Source organism: Apodemus sylvaticus, chromosome 19 (assembly GCF_947179515.1).
Source record: "Apodemus sylvaticus chromosome 19, mApoSyl1.1, whole genome shotgun sequence".
Classification (NCBI taxonomy): domain Eukaryota; kingdom Metazoa; phylum Chordata; class Mammalia; order Rodentia; family Muridae; genus Apodemus; species Apodemus sylvaticus.
The window spans coordinates 33,992,626-34,008,681 of record NC_067490.1 but is presented as its reverse complement, the minus strand read 5'-3'; the positions used below and the strand labels follow the sequence as shown (position 1 = coordinate 34,008,681).

Below are 16,056 nucleotides of genomic sequence, written 5' to 3'. Positions count from 1 at the left end.
GCTGGGATGTCTGTTCGTAGCCCAGGGGTCTTTCAATTCATTATATATCTTAGGCTGGCCTAAAGCTTCCCATTCTCCTGCCTCCACCTCCTAAGTGTTAGGATTATAGGAACAGAGCCACAATGCTTGGCTAGATTCTCCACCTTAAAAAATAATTTCTAACAATGATGAAACATACCATTAGAAATCAACTTTGAAATTTCAGTAGTACAGACTGCTACATTCTAAGGACCGAAGCAGGTCTGGAACTGATGTGTTTTTGTCTCTTCAAAGTGGATCTAGCCTCTGCTTTGTCGGCAACTGTACAGTTAGTTAAAAAAAAAAGATACCTGGAAAAATGTAAACTTGCTTTAACACCCTCCTTGTGTTCCCACTCACTTGGCTCTCATCTAAGTATTCCTAACAGCTACAAAGATCAACATATACACGAGCAAATGGAGCTGGGAATCCAGCAGTACAGTAGCCAATTGATTACCTTGCATTCTGTAGCCTTCTCTGTATATCAACACTGCCAGCAACAAGTGGCTTGTATATTTGGAATTGACTTGCTGTCACTTCAGGCAGCTTACACGGTACCTAAGCGAAGGTGATTCAAGTGCATTTAGAAATCTATGGTCTCCAGTCCAAAATTGGAGTGTTACGGTACCTGGAACCTTAAGCTCGCTAGAAGACCGGGATGCAGGAGGGTGGCCAGCATTTCTCCCATCGGCCCGGGCTGCTGGGACTGATTGATCGTGATGATGTGGTCGTACAAGCCAAACAGATGCTTTTCTTCCCCAGCTGGCTTTTTGGTCATGATGCTTCAACATAGCAATAGTAACCCTAACTAGGACACAAGGCAAGAGGACCAGGGAGTTCCAGGTTAGCCAGGGCTGTACAATGAGATCCTCCCTCCCCAAACGAGAGCATGCTGTGCAGACTTACACATGGGGCAGGAGAGATGGCGCAATGAGCAAAGTGCTCACTGTGCACCCATAGAAAGGCAGAGTGATTCCCGGAATGCAGCCATAAGCACCCATAGAAAGGCTGAGCGAGGTGGATGTCTGGAAGACCGACCTCAGGAGCGAAAGGGTTCAGGGGGTGGGAGAGGGGCAGGTGGATCCAGGAAGCTCTCAGTAGCTGAAAAGACAGGCTTCAGGTTCAATGAGAGAGAGAGAGACCTTGCCTGAAAAAGACTAAGGTGGGACACTTTGAGCTAGACACAGCATCGGCCTGTTTCCACATACTCAGGACTGGTGAGTGTAGTCATACACACTCATGTGTAGACTCCCCCCTCCCTCCCCTTCCCTCCCCTCCCCCCAGTTTTAGTTCTAGGAAGTCTACTGGAACCCTGGAAAGAAATAACGCTAAGATATCAGGAATATATTCAGGATCATTCTATCCTCGAAAGTTCTTAAGCGATCGCAGAAATACATTATGCAAATCATAGCGTTAATGTTTTTGAGTAAATGTAAGGAATAAAATGTAAGCAACATAAAAGAAAGGACTATGGAAACCTAAAGTGTACGTGTGTGTGTGTGTGTGTGTGTGTGTGTGTGTGTGTATAGGAAAGATAAAACTGAAGGTCAGCAGGGCAGTGGTGGTGCACGCCTTTAATCCCAGCACTTGGGAGGCAGAGGCAGGTGGATTTCTGAGTTTGAGGCCAGACTGGTCTGTTCTAGGACAGCCAGGGCTACACAGAGAAACCCTGTCTCGAAAAACAAAAAAAAAAAATAACCAACCAAAAAATCTGAAGGGCAATGCCCTAAGGTAAACGCCTTAGATCTGACTGGCTAAAACAAAGCCAGGGGTGTGTGTCTGGGTGTTGAAAGCCTCAATTATGATTGACTGAAATTAGTTTAAAAGCTCTGGTCTGGCCAAGCTGACAGAGAGCTGAGACCGACTGGTTTCCCTGGCTGTGCAGAGATCAGCTCATTCTTGGAGCCAGCCCACCGATCCAGATGCCCGCCCGCTGCAGAAGGAGACAAGCCTGCAGAGGATCTGGTTTCAGGAAACAAAAGAACACGTGGTGGATCTTACCTGACACGCTGACATTGGCCGGACTGGAGGTTAGTAAACCGTGTGTGTGTGTGTGTGTGTGTGTGTGTGTGTGTGTGTGTGTGTGTGTGTGTGTGTGTGTGTAAATGAATGCAATCCCAGTTCACCATCTAGTGGTTTACTGTGAATAAACAAGCTATAATAAATCTAATGTCCAGGTCTGAGGTTTTCCTTCTCGCCTTCACATTCCCCAACAGTAGCTATAAGTGAATATGAAATACATTTAAAAATTACTGCTTGTGTAAGTGTTTTGTGAGTTGTTCCAGGTGCTTGAAGATTCCTAAGTATTAAATATGTTCTAACCGTTCACAGTGTTGCAGAAAGCCAGTCTGGGAATTCATTTTTAAATGTTCAAGAAAATTGGGTTTATAAGTGTTTTTTTTTTCCTGTATAAATTTCACAAAGTAAACATTAACTATGCACATGCATTTTTTGAGTACGCTTCATGCCCCAAAGTCCTCTGGTCAACAGAAAAATCAGTCACTGTTACAAATGTATACTCTGTAAGGATAGAACCCTACCTTCCTGTGGAATCCAAACAAAAGGACTTCAGGAGCAAATAGAAAAGCAAGAGTTTAGTCATCTATTCCACCAGACACGGAAATGTCTTTGCTTACTTTATTATTACTTATGTATTAGTTTTTGCAGGGTAAGGGATTTGACCTGGGGCTTCACACCTGCTACATACACATTCTACTGCTCAGCCATATCCCAATTTTCTCAGTCTTATAAAAAGGCAAACAGAGGAGAACCTGTCAGGGATCACATTTCCATACTGATGCCATGGTGATGCGACAGGGCTACAGCTGGGCTCCAGGACCTCACTTCCCTTTAACCACATGATTGAAGCTGTACTGAAGGTAAGCTCCGGGGGCAAAAAGGAATCAAAGGCAAGGTGTGCTGGCTCAAGGGGGACAAGTCCAGGGGTCAGTGGCTTCCATGATGATCCTGTGCAGTGAATGCATGCGTCTTGAAGAGAGAAAACCACCAGTCCCTTTTAATCTGATGCGTGAGAATTAACACAGAAGTATGAGAAAACCACATGATTTCATTAAGTCATTGCAAATGTTAATAAATGCCGCATCCAGTGCGTACCGGGTAGGAGCTACAAAGCAGAACAGAAAGCACTCAGGGGCCTTGTTAGATCTGTGAGTGCCACCGTCCCGCCATTTGGCCTGAATGAGAGAGAAGAACTTAGAACTCCTCTAATAAAACCAAACCAAAGCCCAAACAAAACCAATTCAATGAAAATGAACCAACCAACCAACCAAAAACAAAAAGCAAAACACAAAAACAAAAACAAAAACCAAGTGAAAATCGAGAATGCTCTGGATGGCAAGTCATCTTTTGTGAAATGAAGCATTAATTCATTCATCCAGAGTGCTGATGGATCATCACACCCACCGCAATTAATTATTCAGCATTTTAAGTCATGAACATAAACCTGACAAGGGCGTTAGGCTTCTGCACAGTCACATAATACACACTGTGTGCACAGTTGTGACCACTCGTGTACTTTGAAGACGCTCCGTTAGGCTGGGGAAGACAATTCTGACCAGAAAGCTTTTCATAATCATGGCTTTTTCTTCATCTCTTCATCCCAGTCAAAATCTAGTGCTTCGTCATCTAGTTCCGACAGAGTGAAGAGGGAGAGGGTGGAAACCGCTCTCTCGGTGGGCTGCTGCAGCTGGAAAGACTGCCTCTGCTGGCCGCGCACTGGGGCTGTGGTGGCAGGAGGGCTGTGGCTCCTGTCCCTGCTGTCCTTCCTTTCAGGAGGGAGGGACTCTGATTTGGATTCCGGTGGGGAGAAGGCGAAGTTTGCCAGTCTGGCTATGGTGCCAGCATGAACCTTGCTGCTTTTATTACTGCAGGAAACCCCATCCTTTCTGTCTTTCTCACAAGCTAGATGTGAATGCCCAGCCTGGTTCCCAAGCTCCAGTTCGGGCTGAATAACCCTTCTTTTGGGGCCCTGTTCCCTCTCCTCTCTGGGTCGATGACTCTCTGGTGGCTGCCTTGAGAGCTCCTTTGTCTTTCCCTGCAGCTGGTCGGAGCATCTGTCTCCTGAGGTGGATGTCGACTTCCCTGGCGCTGCCACAGGCACAGCTGCTTCTCTTCTTGTTCTTTGTTGGGGAATTTTAGGACTGTCAACTGCTGTTTTACTAGCACTGGGAGGCATGGGGCTGTGGCCCTCAGAGGAGTGGGCCAGTTTTGTCTTCTGTTTAAATGTGAATTTGGCCAGCTTGACTCCTGGAGTCTCAATACCTTCAGGTTCAGGCTCTTCCACCTGAGCAGATTTCGGCCTCTTTCGTTTGGGTGTTCCTGTTCTTTTTCCTGACCCAGGTGAGGGGATGGACAGGGACAGGGGGTCCGTGGGTGGCAATGATCGCACTCTGGTGTTGATTTTGCACAAGCCCTGGGACCCCTCCTTCAGCAGCTTGGGGAGTCTTCGGGGCACAGGGTCTTGTTCATCATGCCGTCCTGCTTCAGATGCAACCACTGTCTGACTTGTCTGTGTGCTCTCACCACCATGAGACGGTGAGGGAACACCTGGGGCTCCTGGTGATGGAAGACGCCCTGCTTCTGATAACTTGCTTCTCTGCCGTGGCCCATGCTTCTCCTTGCCCTGAGATTTTCTGTTGGAGATTTTTAAGTCCACATTTTCTTTAGTTGTTTTCAGATTGGGAGATACAATAGTGTTTTCTGGTGCAATTTCAGGACTTGATGTGGGGCCCAACCAGGCTAAACTGTCACCTCTGCCATCTCTGTTCTCAGCTGACTGGTTACAACTTGTTGGTCTATTAAGGCCTGGACCAGGTGGGGAGTCTCCGCCAGACCTCTCTGTGGGACTCCAGCTCCAGCTCCGTTCCTGCTGTGTTGAAGTCCTGAGCCTTGGCTTGTCCTCTGGATCATTTCTGCAGGAACCTGGAACCACCTCCACCTCTAGTGAATGTGACTGGCTTTGGCGTTCACTCTCATTCTGTAACCTGGCAGACATAAAGAAAACACGCTGAAAGGAAGGAAGTCGGCACCAATCTTTCATTTCTTTAGCCTCTAAGACACCACCTGGAAGGTTTGAGAACAACACAATTTCAAGTAAACAGAAGTATGGTCTTCTAAAACACAAGAAATTCCTTTGAACTCAGTGCTTTGGTATGCCTCTTCTTTCAACCTGAAACTGCGGTAACAAAGAAAATGAACCCAGAGGCTGGCCTACGTTTCCAGCCATTTGCTTCGCTTGGCTGAAGATCAGTAACCTTTCCTGTGCTCACCCGTAACCTTTCCTGTGCCGTGCCTACAGCCAAGACACACGTGACAGCCTTGCACAGATGCTGGCACTCCTAGGGGCTGCTCGGAGGGCTCACTGGGCAGCTTCTAGGGGAAACGGTTCTACAGTTTCCAAAGCAGGCGGTGAACTCTAGTGTGCGTGAGCCTTGCTTTCCACAGAAGGGAAGAATCTGCTCCCGACACGGCTGCTGCCAGAGCCTGTCTGCCTTCATCACCATGGCAGACCCTCGGCACTCTTCATGCTGTCTTGCAAAGCCCCATCGTGTTTCCTCAGAGGCTCTGAGCAGCTCTTCAGCAGTCTGACGCAGAACTGGCACCTGCCCACCAGCAGTGAATGAAGGGGCGACTCATGAAACCTGCTCTCAATACCGGGCACAGGAAAAGCTCCACACATACCAGAAGACCCACGTTCCCGCAGGAAGCATCGTGCCCAAAGCAAGACCTTTAGAAGTCCTTAACTTAGAAATGTAGGCTCAGTGTCGTGAGATAGACGGCCCTGCTTCTGTGTGCTAAATTGGAAAGGAAATTGCACACAAAAGCAGGTGAGGAAATTAATCTAAAATGCATGTGCAGCACCAGAAAAAAGAATTAGAAACATAAATTTAACTATATTAAGAAGTTAATATATAGTGCTGGGAAAGAAGATTACATTTTATTTTTGTTTTCTTATTAATTCATTACTTCTAGTTTTCAAAATGCACAAAGAATGTATATTACACTCATAAAATTAATTACAAATTATAAAAGTAGAATATAACTGTATCACCACATGTTTAGAAGTATCACCAGAGTAATAAGCTCATGCTCCTTGCTTCTAATTTGGTTTGCAACCAAACAGAAAAGCAAGTAGCTTTCGAAATCACTGCTGTGAAGTAGACACTTCAGCATCAGATAAATGACAAGATACTCACACTTGGTTAAAGCCATGTAAGGCGGGCCTCAAGGCTGAGGAATTTCAGGAGTAGAAATTTGATCCTGTTATTTCAGTCTAGTTCTTGCTTAGCAATTAAATTCTTGGATCAAATTTCTGCAGTTATGCTACACCATCCTAAAACCAAGTGATATCTCTGCCCTCTGATCTGAGGTAGTTACTACCAAAGTATTTTTTGGAAGAAAGTATGGGGAAAATCTGAGTGGTTGTGCCACGAGATCTATTAGGGAATTCTTTCCTAAAAGGCGAAAACATACAGGCTGGCTGGGTTCTTATGACCCAATGAGATTAGCTTTCAGTTGGATCTTGATGGTAATTTTCCCTTAGTGTGAGACACTTGGTTCTGTTGCTTTGAGGATCAACACTATAACATGGACGCATGATAAAGGCTATAATAGGAAAGACTATTTAAGGCAGAATTCAGGTTTGCTTTTGGACAGTCCTATACACACTTCTCCCCATTCCTTTCAGTCTAAGAGAGCCATTTTTAAATATGAGATGACTAATTCTGAGACTTGTGTTCCTCTTTTCTTGAATTTATCAATTTATCAAGTCTGGTAGCATGAGCTGATCAAAATGAGCGGACTCTCCCTGAGCCCAGCTGAAACATGAATGGATCACCTACACCTAACCATGGCTCTGGGTCTTAAAGTAGCTGGATCCACAGGAAAGGGTGATTGATTTCACACAGCGCCAGTGACTGGTGAGTAAAGTCATTGCTCCACTGTCCATCAACAGAGTGGAGAAAAGCCAAGAAAAGTACTCTCGGGGTCTGTCTTAATGCAGTCAACAACCCCTGTGGATATCAGTAGATGACAGGATGCCTGGCAGTTTCCTTCTAACTCTATGCTTTGTTTCCCTAGCTGCCAGAGAAGCATCTTCCTCCACGTGCCTTCCTTCCCCTCCTTACCTTTCAAGTCTTCTAAGTTCTTCCTGCAAGAGGCCCTGGAGTTCCAGCTTTTCCAGAATGAGTTCACACTGCCTCCGGTACTGTGCACGTGGGCTTTCTGGGAAGGAAGTGTGGAGAGCATTCACCCCTCCTAGAAGTGCACCTCCCTGAGGGGCAGGAACACAGCAGGGACAGTCAGAGGCAAACTCGCACAAGAGTAAGAACACCCCAGGAAGCACACTGGCCCCAGGGATGAAAGACCCTCTGTGCCCTCACCCTGGGCATCACCCTTTCAAAGGTCTACAGCCCTCCCTTCTCCTGCAAGGCAGTGGGTGACCACTGTGCTGGGAAGCCACCTGCCACCACTGAGAGCATCAACTCCCTTAGGCTGCCGAGAAAGGAAAATATTGAGACCCAGTTCTTCCCAATGTACCGGTAATGGCTAGGGCAGAGTGAAGGTCTCTGTCCCCAACAGCTCCCCTTCTTTTCAACAATCATTTCTGAATCTTTCCAGGGAGCTAATTTGATTATTTTTACAACTCTTAGTATGTTAATAAAGTGCCATTTTATAAAGAGCCTGCAATTAGGGTGAACACAGTATCCTCACCTGCATTGAAGATTCCATCACAGACACCACTGTAATAGCATCTTCCAGAGTCACAGTATTGCGGAACATCAGGCGAGCATGAGCTGAGATAGCAAGACACTGTTAGGATTACCTGGGATGATAGATATAATCCTTTGATTTCTCTGCTCTCTAACATTGCATTTTATGGATGAGCTAAATTAATCATTAGTTAATTTTACTAGAACAGGTAACTACCTTCAGAGTAGTTTCTCTATAAGAGGCCAAAGCCTTCATAGTCCAGGCAATTTTTGTGTATTTATATGACAACATTTTAGACTCTAGCAAAGAAAGGCACTGTAAAAACATCCACTTAATATTCAGAAACTTTTATTTTCCGTTTCTTACTCTCATATAAATACACAAAATTAAAACTCATTTCTCACCTCCGGGACCTCTTTTATCTATGATTTACGAGCTTTTTAAAGCACCAATCTAGCAAGCAAAAATTTTAGATACTTCTTGCCAGAATATTAGCTATAAATCCTTGAATGAAATGAGGTTCATTTGTTTTGTGGAATTTTTATTAAGTTTACATGATTTCATGATATGCTACATTCAATTCATATCACTGTTGTTAATTTGAACATTGGTAAACCACAGCTGCTATAAAGGATGGACATTCATTGCCTTCGGAAGAGGATGGAGCACGTCCCTGTAGCGGACGGCTTGGAGAGCCTGACCTCCCTCCCATTGTAGTTCCACTGGACTCCACTGAACCTCGCTCGCTGTGGACTCAGCTTTCCTCCCTCACCCCACCCTCTTGGTGTCAGCTACCTATTATAGCTAGCAACACTCTGTATCTAGGAGCCTTGTGGCCACACCCGGCTGGATTCTGGTAGGCAATTTTCACCCTCTTTCCCAGTCGTCCATTACAGCCTCACCCCTAGCTCTGTAGGAGACTGCTTGCAGAAACCTGTCCTTCCACCCCATCTCCAATCCTGGGGAACTCCACCAAACTGTGGGGTGGGCCCAGCTTTCCTCCTCCCCAGAGACTGCCTTAGACCTCACCTTCCTGGTCTATATCCATTCTTTCCTGTCAGCCTAAAACCTAGACACACTTTCTACCCTGGAGCCTAGTGGACCAGCTGGACCCCGGGTAGGTGAGTCACACTATCCTTCCTGTCCTCTATTACCATCTCTCCATTCTCACCCTCTGCCAGTAACAACCTGCTGACAGATACACCTCCTTCTAGCTCAACTCCCTTCATGGACAATCCACCTTCACATTCAGAAGACCCTGGGTTCCCCCCACCTCCATTCACTGAAGATTCTAACTCTAGATTCAGATCCGGGGGGTCCTCATAGCCTTTTCACCCTTGTCTCTCCAGATAACTCTTTACATTACTACAACATACTTGTGAGATCTCCTCTTTCTACCACATCTTCTACTCCCTGTGGCCCCCAATTATAAGTGTGAACAGGTTTCTCTTAGGTCTTTCCCGAGGTCACGCTTAACCTTTTCTCACAGCCCACCCCTATTACCGTCTGTGATCCAGTGACCTGCAGAAGTACCCCCTCCAGTCAACCTACAGCAACAAACATTCCTAAGATGCAGAGACCACCAGAAAACAGGGATAACCCACCCCACCCAACAAAGATAAGACCAGCTATCAACACCTAGTATCACAGTCATCCCAACCTCAGATGCTGAGATAACAAAAAACACAATAACAACCAAGACACTATGCTTCCACAGAATCCAGTAATGTTATGACAGTAGGTCATGAGAAATGTAATAAAGATAAGACAAGGCCTTCAAAATTGCTATCATGAATGTATGCAAAGACCTTACAGAGGATACGAACAAATCCCTTAATGAAGTCTGTGAAAACACAAACAGTGGAATGATATAATGAAAAAAATTCATGACATGAAAGTAGAATTTAACAAAGAAATAGACTTACTAAAAAACAAAACAAAACCTCAAACTGAGATAAAACTGGAAATGAAAGATTTAGGAAGTCTAACAAAAAAGTCTCATCAGTAGAGTACAAGATATGATAGAGAGAATCTTGAGTGTTGAGGACAAGGTAGAAAGAATGGATAATGCAGTCAGAGAAAATGTTAAATAAATTAAAAAAAAAATCCTGGTACAAAACCTCCAGGAAATCTGGAACACTATGAAAAGACCAAATCTATAAACCAGATGAATAGAAGGTATTAGAAGGAAAAATTCACTCTAAAGAGGTTAATCATACTCAAGAAAACACAAGGAATAAATAACTTCAGTCTGGCAAATGAAAAGACTAACATCACAACAACAAAGTAACTAACCAATAAATGCTACTCATTGATATCTCTCAACATTAATGGTCTCAATTTCCCAGCAAAGAGTCACATGCTAACAGATTGGATTAGAAAACAGGGCTGAAATCAATCAAGTGGAAACAAAGAGAACCATACAAAGAATCAACAAGTCCAGGAGCTGGTTCTTTGAGAAAATCAACAAGATAGATAAACCCTTAGCCAGACTGACCAAAGGGCACAGAGAAAGTATCCAAATCAACAAAATTAGAAATGAAAAGGGAGATATTACAACAGAAACTGAGGAAATCCAAAAAATCATCAGATCCTACTACAAAAGCCTATACTCAACACAACTGGAGAATCTGGAGGAAATGGATAATTTCCTAGACAGATACCAAATACCAAAATTAAATCAGGACCAAATAGATCATCTAAACAGTTCCATAACCCCTAAAGAAATAGAAGGGGTCATAGAAAGTCTTCCAACCAAAAAAAAGGACAGGACCAGATGGTTTCAGTGCAGAATTCTATCAGACCTTCAAAGAAGACCTAACACCAATACTCTTCAAACTATTCCACAAAATAGAAACAGAAGGAACCCTACCCAATTCCTTCTACGAAGCCACAATTACGCTGATACCAAAACCACACAAAGATCCAACAAAGAAAGAAAACTTCAGACCAATCTCCCTTATGAACATCGATGCAAAAATATTCAATAAAATTCTTGCCAACCGAATCCAAGAACACATCAAAATGATCATCCACCATGATCAAGTAGGCGTTATCCCAGGGATGCAGGGTTGGTTCAATATACGGAAATCCATCAATGCAATCCACTACATAAACAAACTCAAAGAAAAAAACCACATGGTCATTTCATTGGATGCTGAAAAAGCATTTGACAAAATTCAGCATCCTTTCATGCTTAAAGTCTTGGAAAGAACAGGAATTCAAGGCCCATATCTAAACATCGTTAAAGCAATATACAGCAAACCGGTAGCCAGCATCAAACTAAATGGAGAGAATCCCACTAAAATCCCACTAAAATCAGGGACTAGACAGGGCTGCCCCCTTTCTCCTTATCTTTTCAATATTGTACTTGAGGTACTAGCTCGGGCAATTCGACAACATAAGGAGGTCAAAGGGATACAAATTGGAAAGGAAGAAGTCAAACTATCATTATTTGCAGATGACATGATAGTCTACCTAAGTGACCCAAAAAACTCCACTAGAGAACTCCTACAGCTGATAAACAACTTCAGCAAAGTGGCAGGTTATAAAATCAACACAAGCAAATCAGTGGCCTTCCTATACTCAAAGGATAAGCAGGCTGAGAAAGAAATTAGGGAAATGACCCCCTTCACAATAGCCACAAACAGTATAAAGTATCTTGGGGTGACTCTTACCAAACATGTGAAAGATCTGTATGACAAGAACTTCAAGACTCTGAAGAAGGAAATGGAAGAAGACCTCAAAAAATGGGAAAACCTCCCATGCTCATGGATTGGCAGGATCAATATAGTTAAAATGGCCATTTTGCCAAAAGCAATATACAGATTAAATGCAATACCCATCAAAATCCCAACTCAATTCTTCACAGAGTTAGAAAGAGCAATTATCAAATTCATCTGGAATAACAAAAAACCCAGGATAGCTAAAACTATTCTCAGCAACAAAAGAAATTCTGGGGTATTGCTTGAGTATCCCTGACCTCAAGCAATACTACAGAGCAATAGTGTTAAAAACTGCATGGTATTGGTACAGTGACAGGCAGGTAGATCAATGGAACAGGATTGAAGATCCAGAAATGAACCCACACACCTATGGCCACTTGATCCTCGACAAAGGGGCTGAAAACATCCAATGGAGAAAAGATAGCCTTTTCAACAAATGGTGCTGGTTCAACTGGAGGTCAGCATGCAGAAGAATGGGAATTGATCCAGCCTTGTCTCCTTGTACTAAGCTCAAATCCAAATGGATCAAGGACCTCCACATAAAGCCAGATACTCTGAAGCTAATAGAAAAGAAACTGGGGAAGACCCTTGAGGACATCGGTACAGGGAGAAAGTTTCTGAACAGAACACCAATAGCATATGCTCTAAGATCAAGAATTGACAAATGGGACCTCATAAAATTACAAAGTTTCTGTAAGGCAAAGGACACCATCAAAAGGACAGATCAGCAACCAACAAATTGGGAAAAGATCTTCACCAATCCTACATCAGATAGAGGGCTAATATCCAATATATATAAAGAACTCAAGAAGTTAGACTCCAGAAAACCAAACAACCCTATTAAAAATGGGGTACAGAAGGGCCTGGAGAGATGGCTCAGTGATTAAGAGCACTGACTGCTCTTCCAGAGGTCCTAAGTTCAAATCCCAGCAACCACATGGTGGCTCACAACCATCCATAACAAGATCTGACGCCCTCTTCTACATATAATAATAAATAAATCTTTAAAAAAAATGGGGTACAGAGTTAAACAAAGAATTCTCACCTGAAGAATTTCGGATGGCGGAGAAACATCTTAAAAAAAAATCTCAACTTCATTAGTCATTAGGGAAATGCAAATCAAAACAACCCTGAGATTTCACCTTACACCAGTCAGAATGGCTAAGATTAAAAATTCAGGAGACAGCAGGTGTTTGCGAGGATGTGGAGAAAGAGGAACACTCCTCCACTGCTGGTGGGGTTGCAAATTGGTACAACCACTCTGGAAATCAGTCTGGCGGTTCCTCCGAAAACTGGGCACCTCACTTCCAGAAGATCCTGCTATACCACTCCTGGGCATATACCCAAAAGATTCCCCAGCATGTAATAAGGATACATGTTCTACTATGTTCATAGCAGCCCTATTTATAATTGCCAGAAGTTGGAAAGAACCCAGGTATCCCTCAACAGAAGAGTGGATGCAAAAAATGTGGTATATATACACAATGGAGTACTATTCAGCCATTAGAAACAATGAATTCACGAAATTCTTAGGCAAATGGATGGAGCTGAAGAACATCATACTAAGTGAGGTAACCCAGACTCAAAAGATGAATCATGGTATGCACTCACTAATAAATGGATATTAACCTAGAAAACTGGAATACCCCAAACATAATACACACATCAAATGAGGTACAAGAAGAACGGAGAAGTGGCCCCTTGTTCTGGAAAGACTCAGTGAAGCAGTATAGAGCAAAATCAGAACAGGGAAGTGGGAAGGGTTGGGTGGGAAAACAGGGGGGAGGGAAGGGGACTGATGGAACTTTCGGAGAGTGGGGGTCCAGAAAAGGGGAAATCATTTGAAATATAAATATATATCAATAAATTAAAAAAAAAGAAATAGACTGTTGACAAAAAACAAAAAACAAAACAAACAAACAAACAAACAAACAAAAAAACAAAAACAGGATCCATCTTTCTGGCATCTCCAAGAAACACACCTTACCATCAAGGACAGTTACCACCTCAGGGTAAAATGGTGCAAAAAGACATCGCAAGCAAATGAACCCAAGAAGCAAACTGGTACAACCATTTTATTATCTGACAAAATAGACTTCAAAACCAAAAGAATGAGAATAGAGAGAAAAGGATACTACATACTTATCAAAGGAAAAATCTACCAAGAGAATATTGAAATCTAAACATTTATGTGCCAAAGATAAGGGTAACCAAGTTTATAAAAGAAACACTACTACAGCTAAAATCAATAGATCCTTGCACAGTGACAGTGGGTGACTTCAACGGCACAGGTGCTAAGATCTAACAGTCAACAATTGGGACCTCATGAAACCAAAAAGCTTATGCATTACAAAGAACACCAGCATCTGGAAAAAGCAACAGGACACAGAAAGGGAAATGATCTTTACCAATTACACATCCAGGAGAGAGATAATATTTAAAATAAAAAAAGAAATATTAAAAAAACTAGACATGAAGAAAATAACCAATTAAAAATTGGGGTACAGAAGCCAGGTGTGGTGCCACATGCCTTTAATCTCAGCACTCAGGAGGCAGAGGCAGGTGGATTTCTGAGTTTGAGGTCAGCTTGGTCTACAGAGTGAGTTCCAGAACAGCCAGGGCTACACAGAGAAACCCTGCCTCAAAAAAAAAAAAAAAAATGAAAAATGAAAAATGAAAAAAGGGAGGAGGGGCTGGAGAGATTACTCACATAGCAGTTACAACTGTCCTTAACTTCAGGTCCAGGGGATCTGACACCCTCACACCAATGGACATAAAATTAAGTAAATTATAAAAACAATGGGTACAGAACTAAAAATAGCCAGAGATTGGAAGCAGTCTCAATACCCATCAATAGATGAACAGATAATGAAAGTGTGGTATATTTATACAATGTAATATTACTCCTCTCTTTAAAAAAAGGAATCATGAAACTCACAGGTAAACAGATGGATCCAATAAAAATAGACATCCTGATAGTAAACCCAGACCCATAAAGACAATTATTGTATATTCTCTTATATGTAGATGCTGGCCATTAAGCCTTCAATATGTATACTATACTTGGTATAACCACAGAGTTTAGCTATAGAGTAAGGAAATGATCTCTCAAGGAGCAGGGAATAGAATATATAGTAATGGATGGCCAGGGCAAGGGTTTGGACTGGGAGGATTAAATGAACAAGGAGACAGAAGAGGGCATAAGGGAGAGAATATGGAATACAGCTACAACTAAGGACCACTTGAGTGGCCATATGGAAAGTTATTACAGTAGAAGCTTATTTCATATATATATGTATATGAAAGAAATCTAAGTGGAATCACCAAAAAACAGGAAGACAAAGCCCCAGCTAGACTTTTCTCACCATCAAGTGAAACTTTCAGTGACAGAAACGGGTTACATCTAATTGAGTTGTTGGCCAAAGGTACCTTACGGAACCTCCAAGCAACTCAGGCTAGCATCAAGGCTGTTGGTGACTCTCCACAAATTGATCGAAAGGTTCTATTGATAAAGACAACACATAGATACTCATTGAACAGGAAGAAGTCCAACTTGTGCCTAGTTAGAGCCTTCATCCCAACTGACTACTGTTGATGGTACTGGAAGTACTCTGTATACTACCCAGAGGAGAAAGATAGACACATCTACAAACCCTTCAATTTACAATAGTAACTTGATAGTGTAATATACTGGTGCAGTAGTGGTACAAAAGTTGTGGGAGCACCCAACCAGTATCTGATTGGATTTAAGCTCTATTCCATAAGAAAGAACTCATGCCTGATACTGCTCGGGTGACCAGGTGCTATGTTAGGCGCCACAGACTTAGGGGGAACTGCTACTGTTCTGTATTAAATATAGCAAAAATTTAATATACTAGAATTTATATTTACATCATAAGAACTCCTAATGACATTCTGCCTCACAGATCATAGAGTCATAGATCACTTATTTGTTCATCCATCATCAGAAAAGCTTCCACTGAAGTGGATGGGAACAATACAGAGAGGACAACTAGACCATATGCAGAGAATGAGCGATACCCTGGAATGCCTGGTCCTGAATGGGATATGTTCATCAGACTCCTCCCTTCAGGGCTAACAGAACTGTGGGGAAGAGGAGGAATAAAGATTATAAAGAGCAGGTGGGGACGGAAGACACCAAGAAAACTGCGTCTCCTACACACAACAGGACAGACATACATATGACCTCATGGAGGTTGTGACAGCATGTACAGGGGCTATACAGGTACAAGTCAGACGGAGTCCCAGCTATGAGACATGACGTGGACACACGCTCCCATCCCTAACACAGACGTTATCTCCAATGGACAACCACCAAAAAGAGAAAAAAAATCTATTTTCTCTCCAAGACTCTTACTGGGTATAAAACACAGTGAAGGCTAACATCATGCCCAGCAATAAATACCTGCTGCTCCTGAGAACCAGCACTACAAAGGCGGGCTTTCTAAATGAACAACAGCTTACAGTGTGGGAGGTCCAGAAATAGCACAAAGACTCACTATTTATCCTCAGAAGCATGGTGGGCTGAGAGCGAAAGAGCCTTGACTTTTAATTTATAAAG

The 16,056-nt window shown here is 43.0% G+C and overlaps 1 protein-coding gene across 4 annotated transcripts in view; it reads right to left on the bottom strand.

The window, feature by feature from the left end:
• Positions 1-2,641: 2,641 nt before the first annotated feature.
• Positions 2,642-16,056, bottom strand: part of Mcm9 (minichromosome maintenance 9 homologous recombination repair factor) — an 88,057-nt gene continuing 74,642 nt past the window's right edge. Inside the window, exons 11-13 of one of the 4 annotated variants that reach the window (XM_052163568.1) lie at positions 7,750-7,832; positions 7,164-7,309; positions 2,642-5,021 (exon numbers count right to left, since the gene is read on the bottom strand). In XM_052163568.1, coding sequence (XP_052019528.1) covers positions 3,611-5,021; positions 7,164-7,309; positions 7,750-7,832 — 1,640 coding nt within the window. In that variant the 3' untranslated portion in view covers positions 2,642-3,610. Of the gene's footprint in view, positions 5,022-7,163; positions 7,310-7,749; positions 7,833-16,056 lie in introns of those variants that run through there. The other 3 variants (XM_052163569.1, XR_007974383.1, XR_007974382.1) reach the window with 3 other exon arrangements.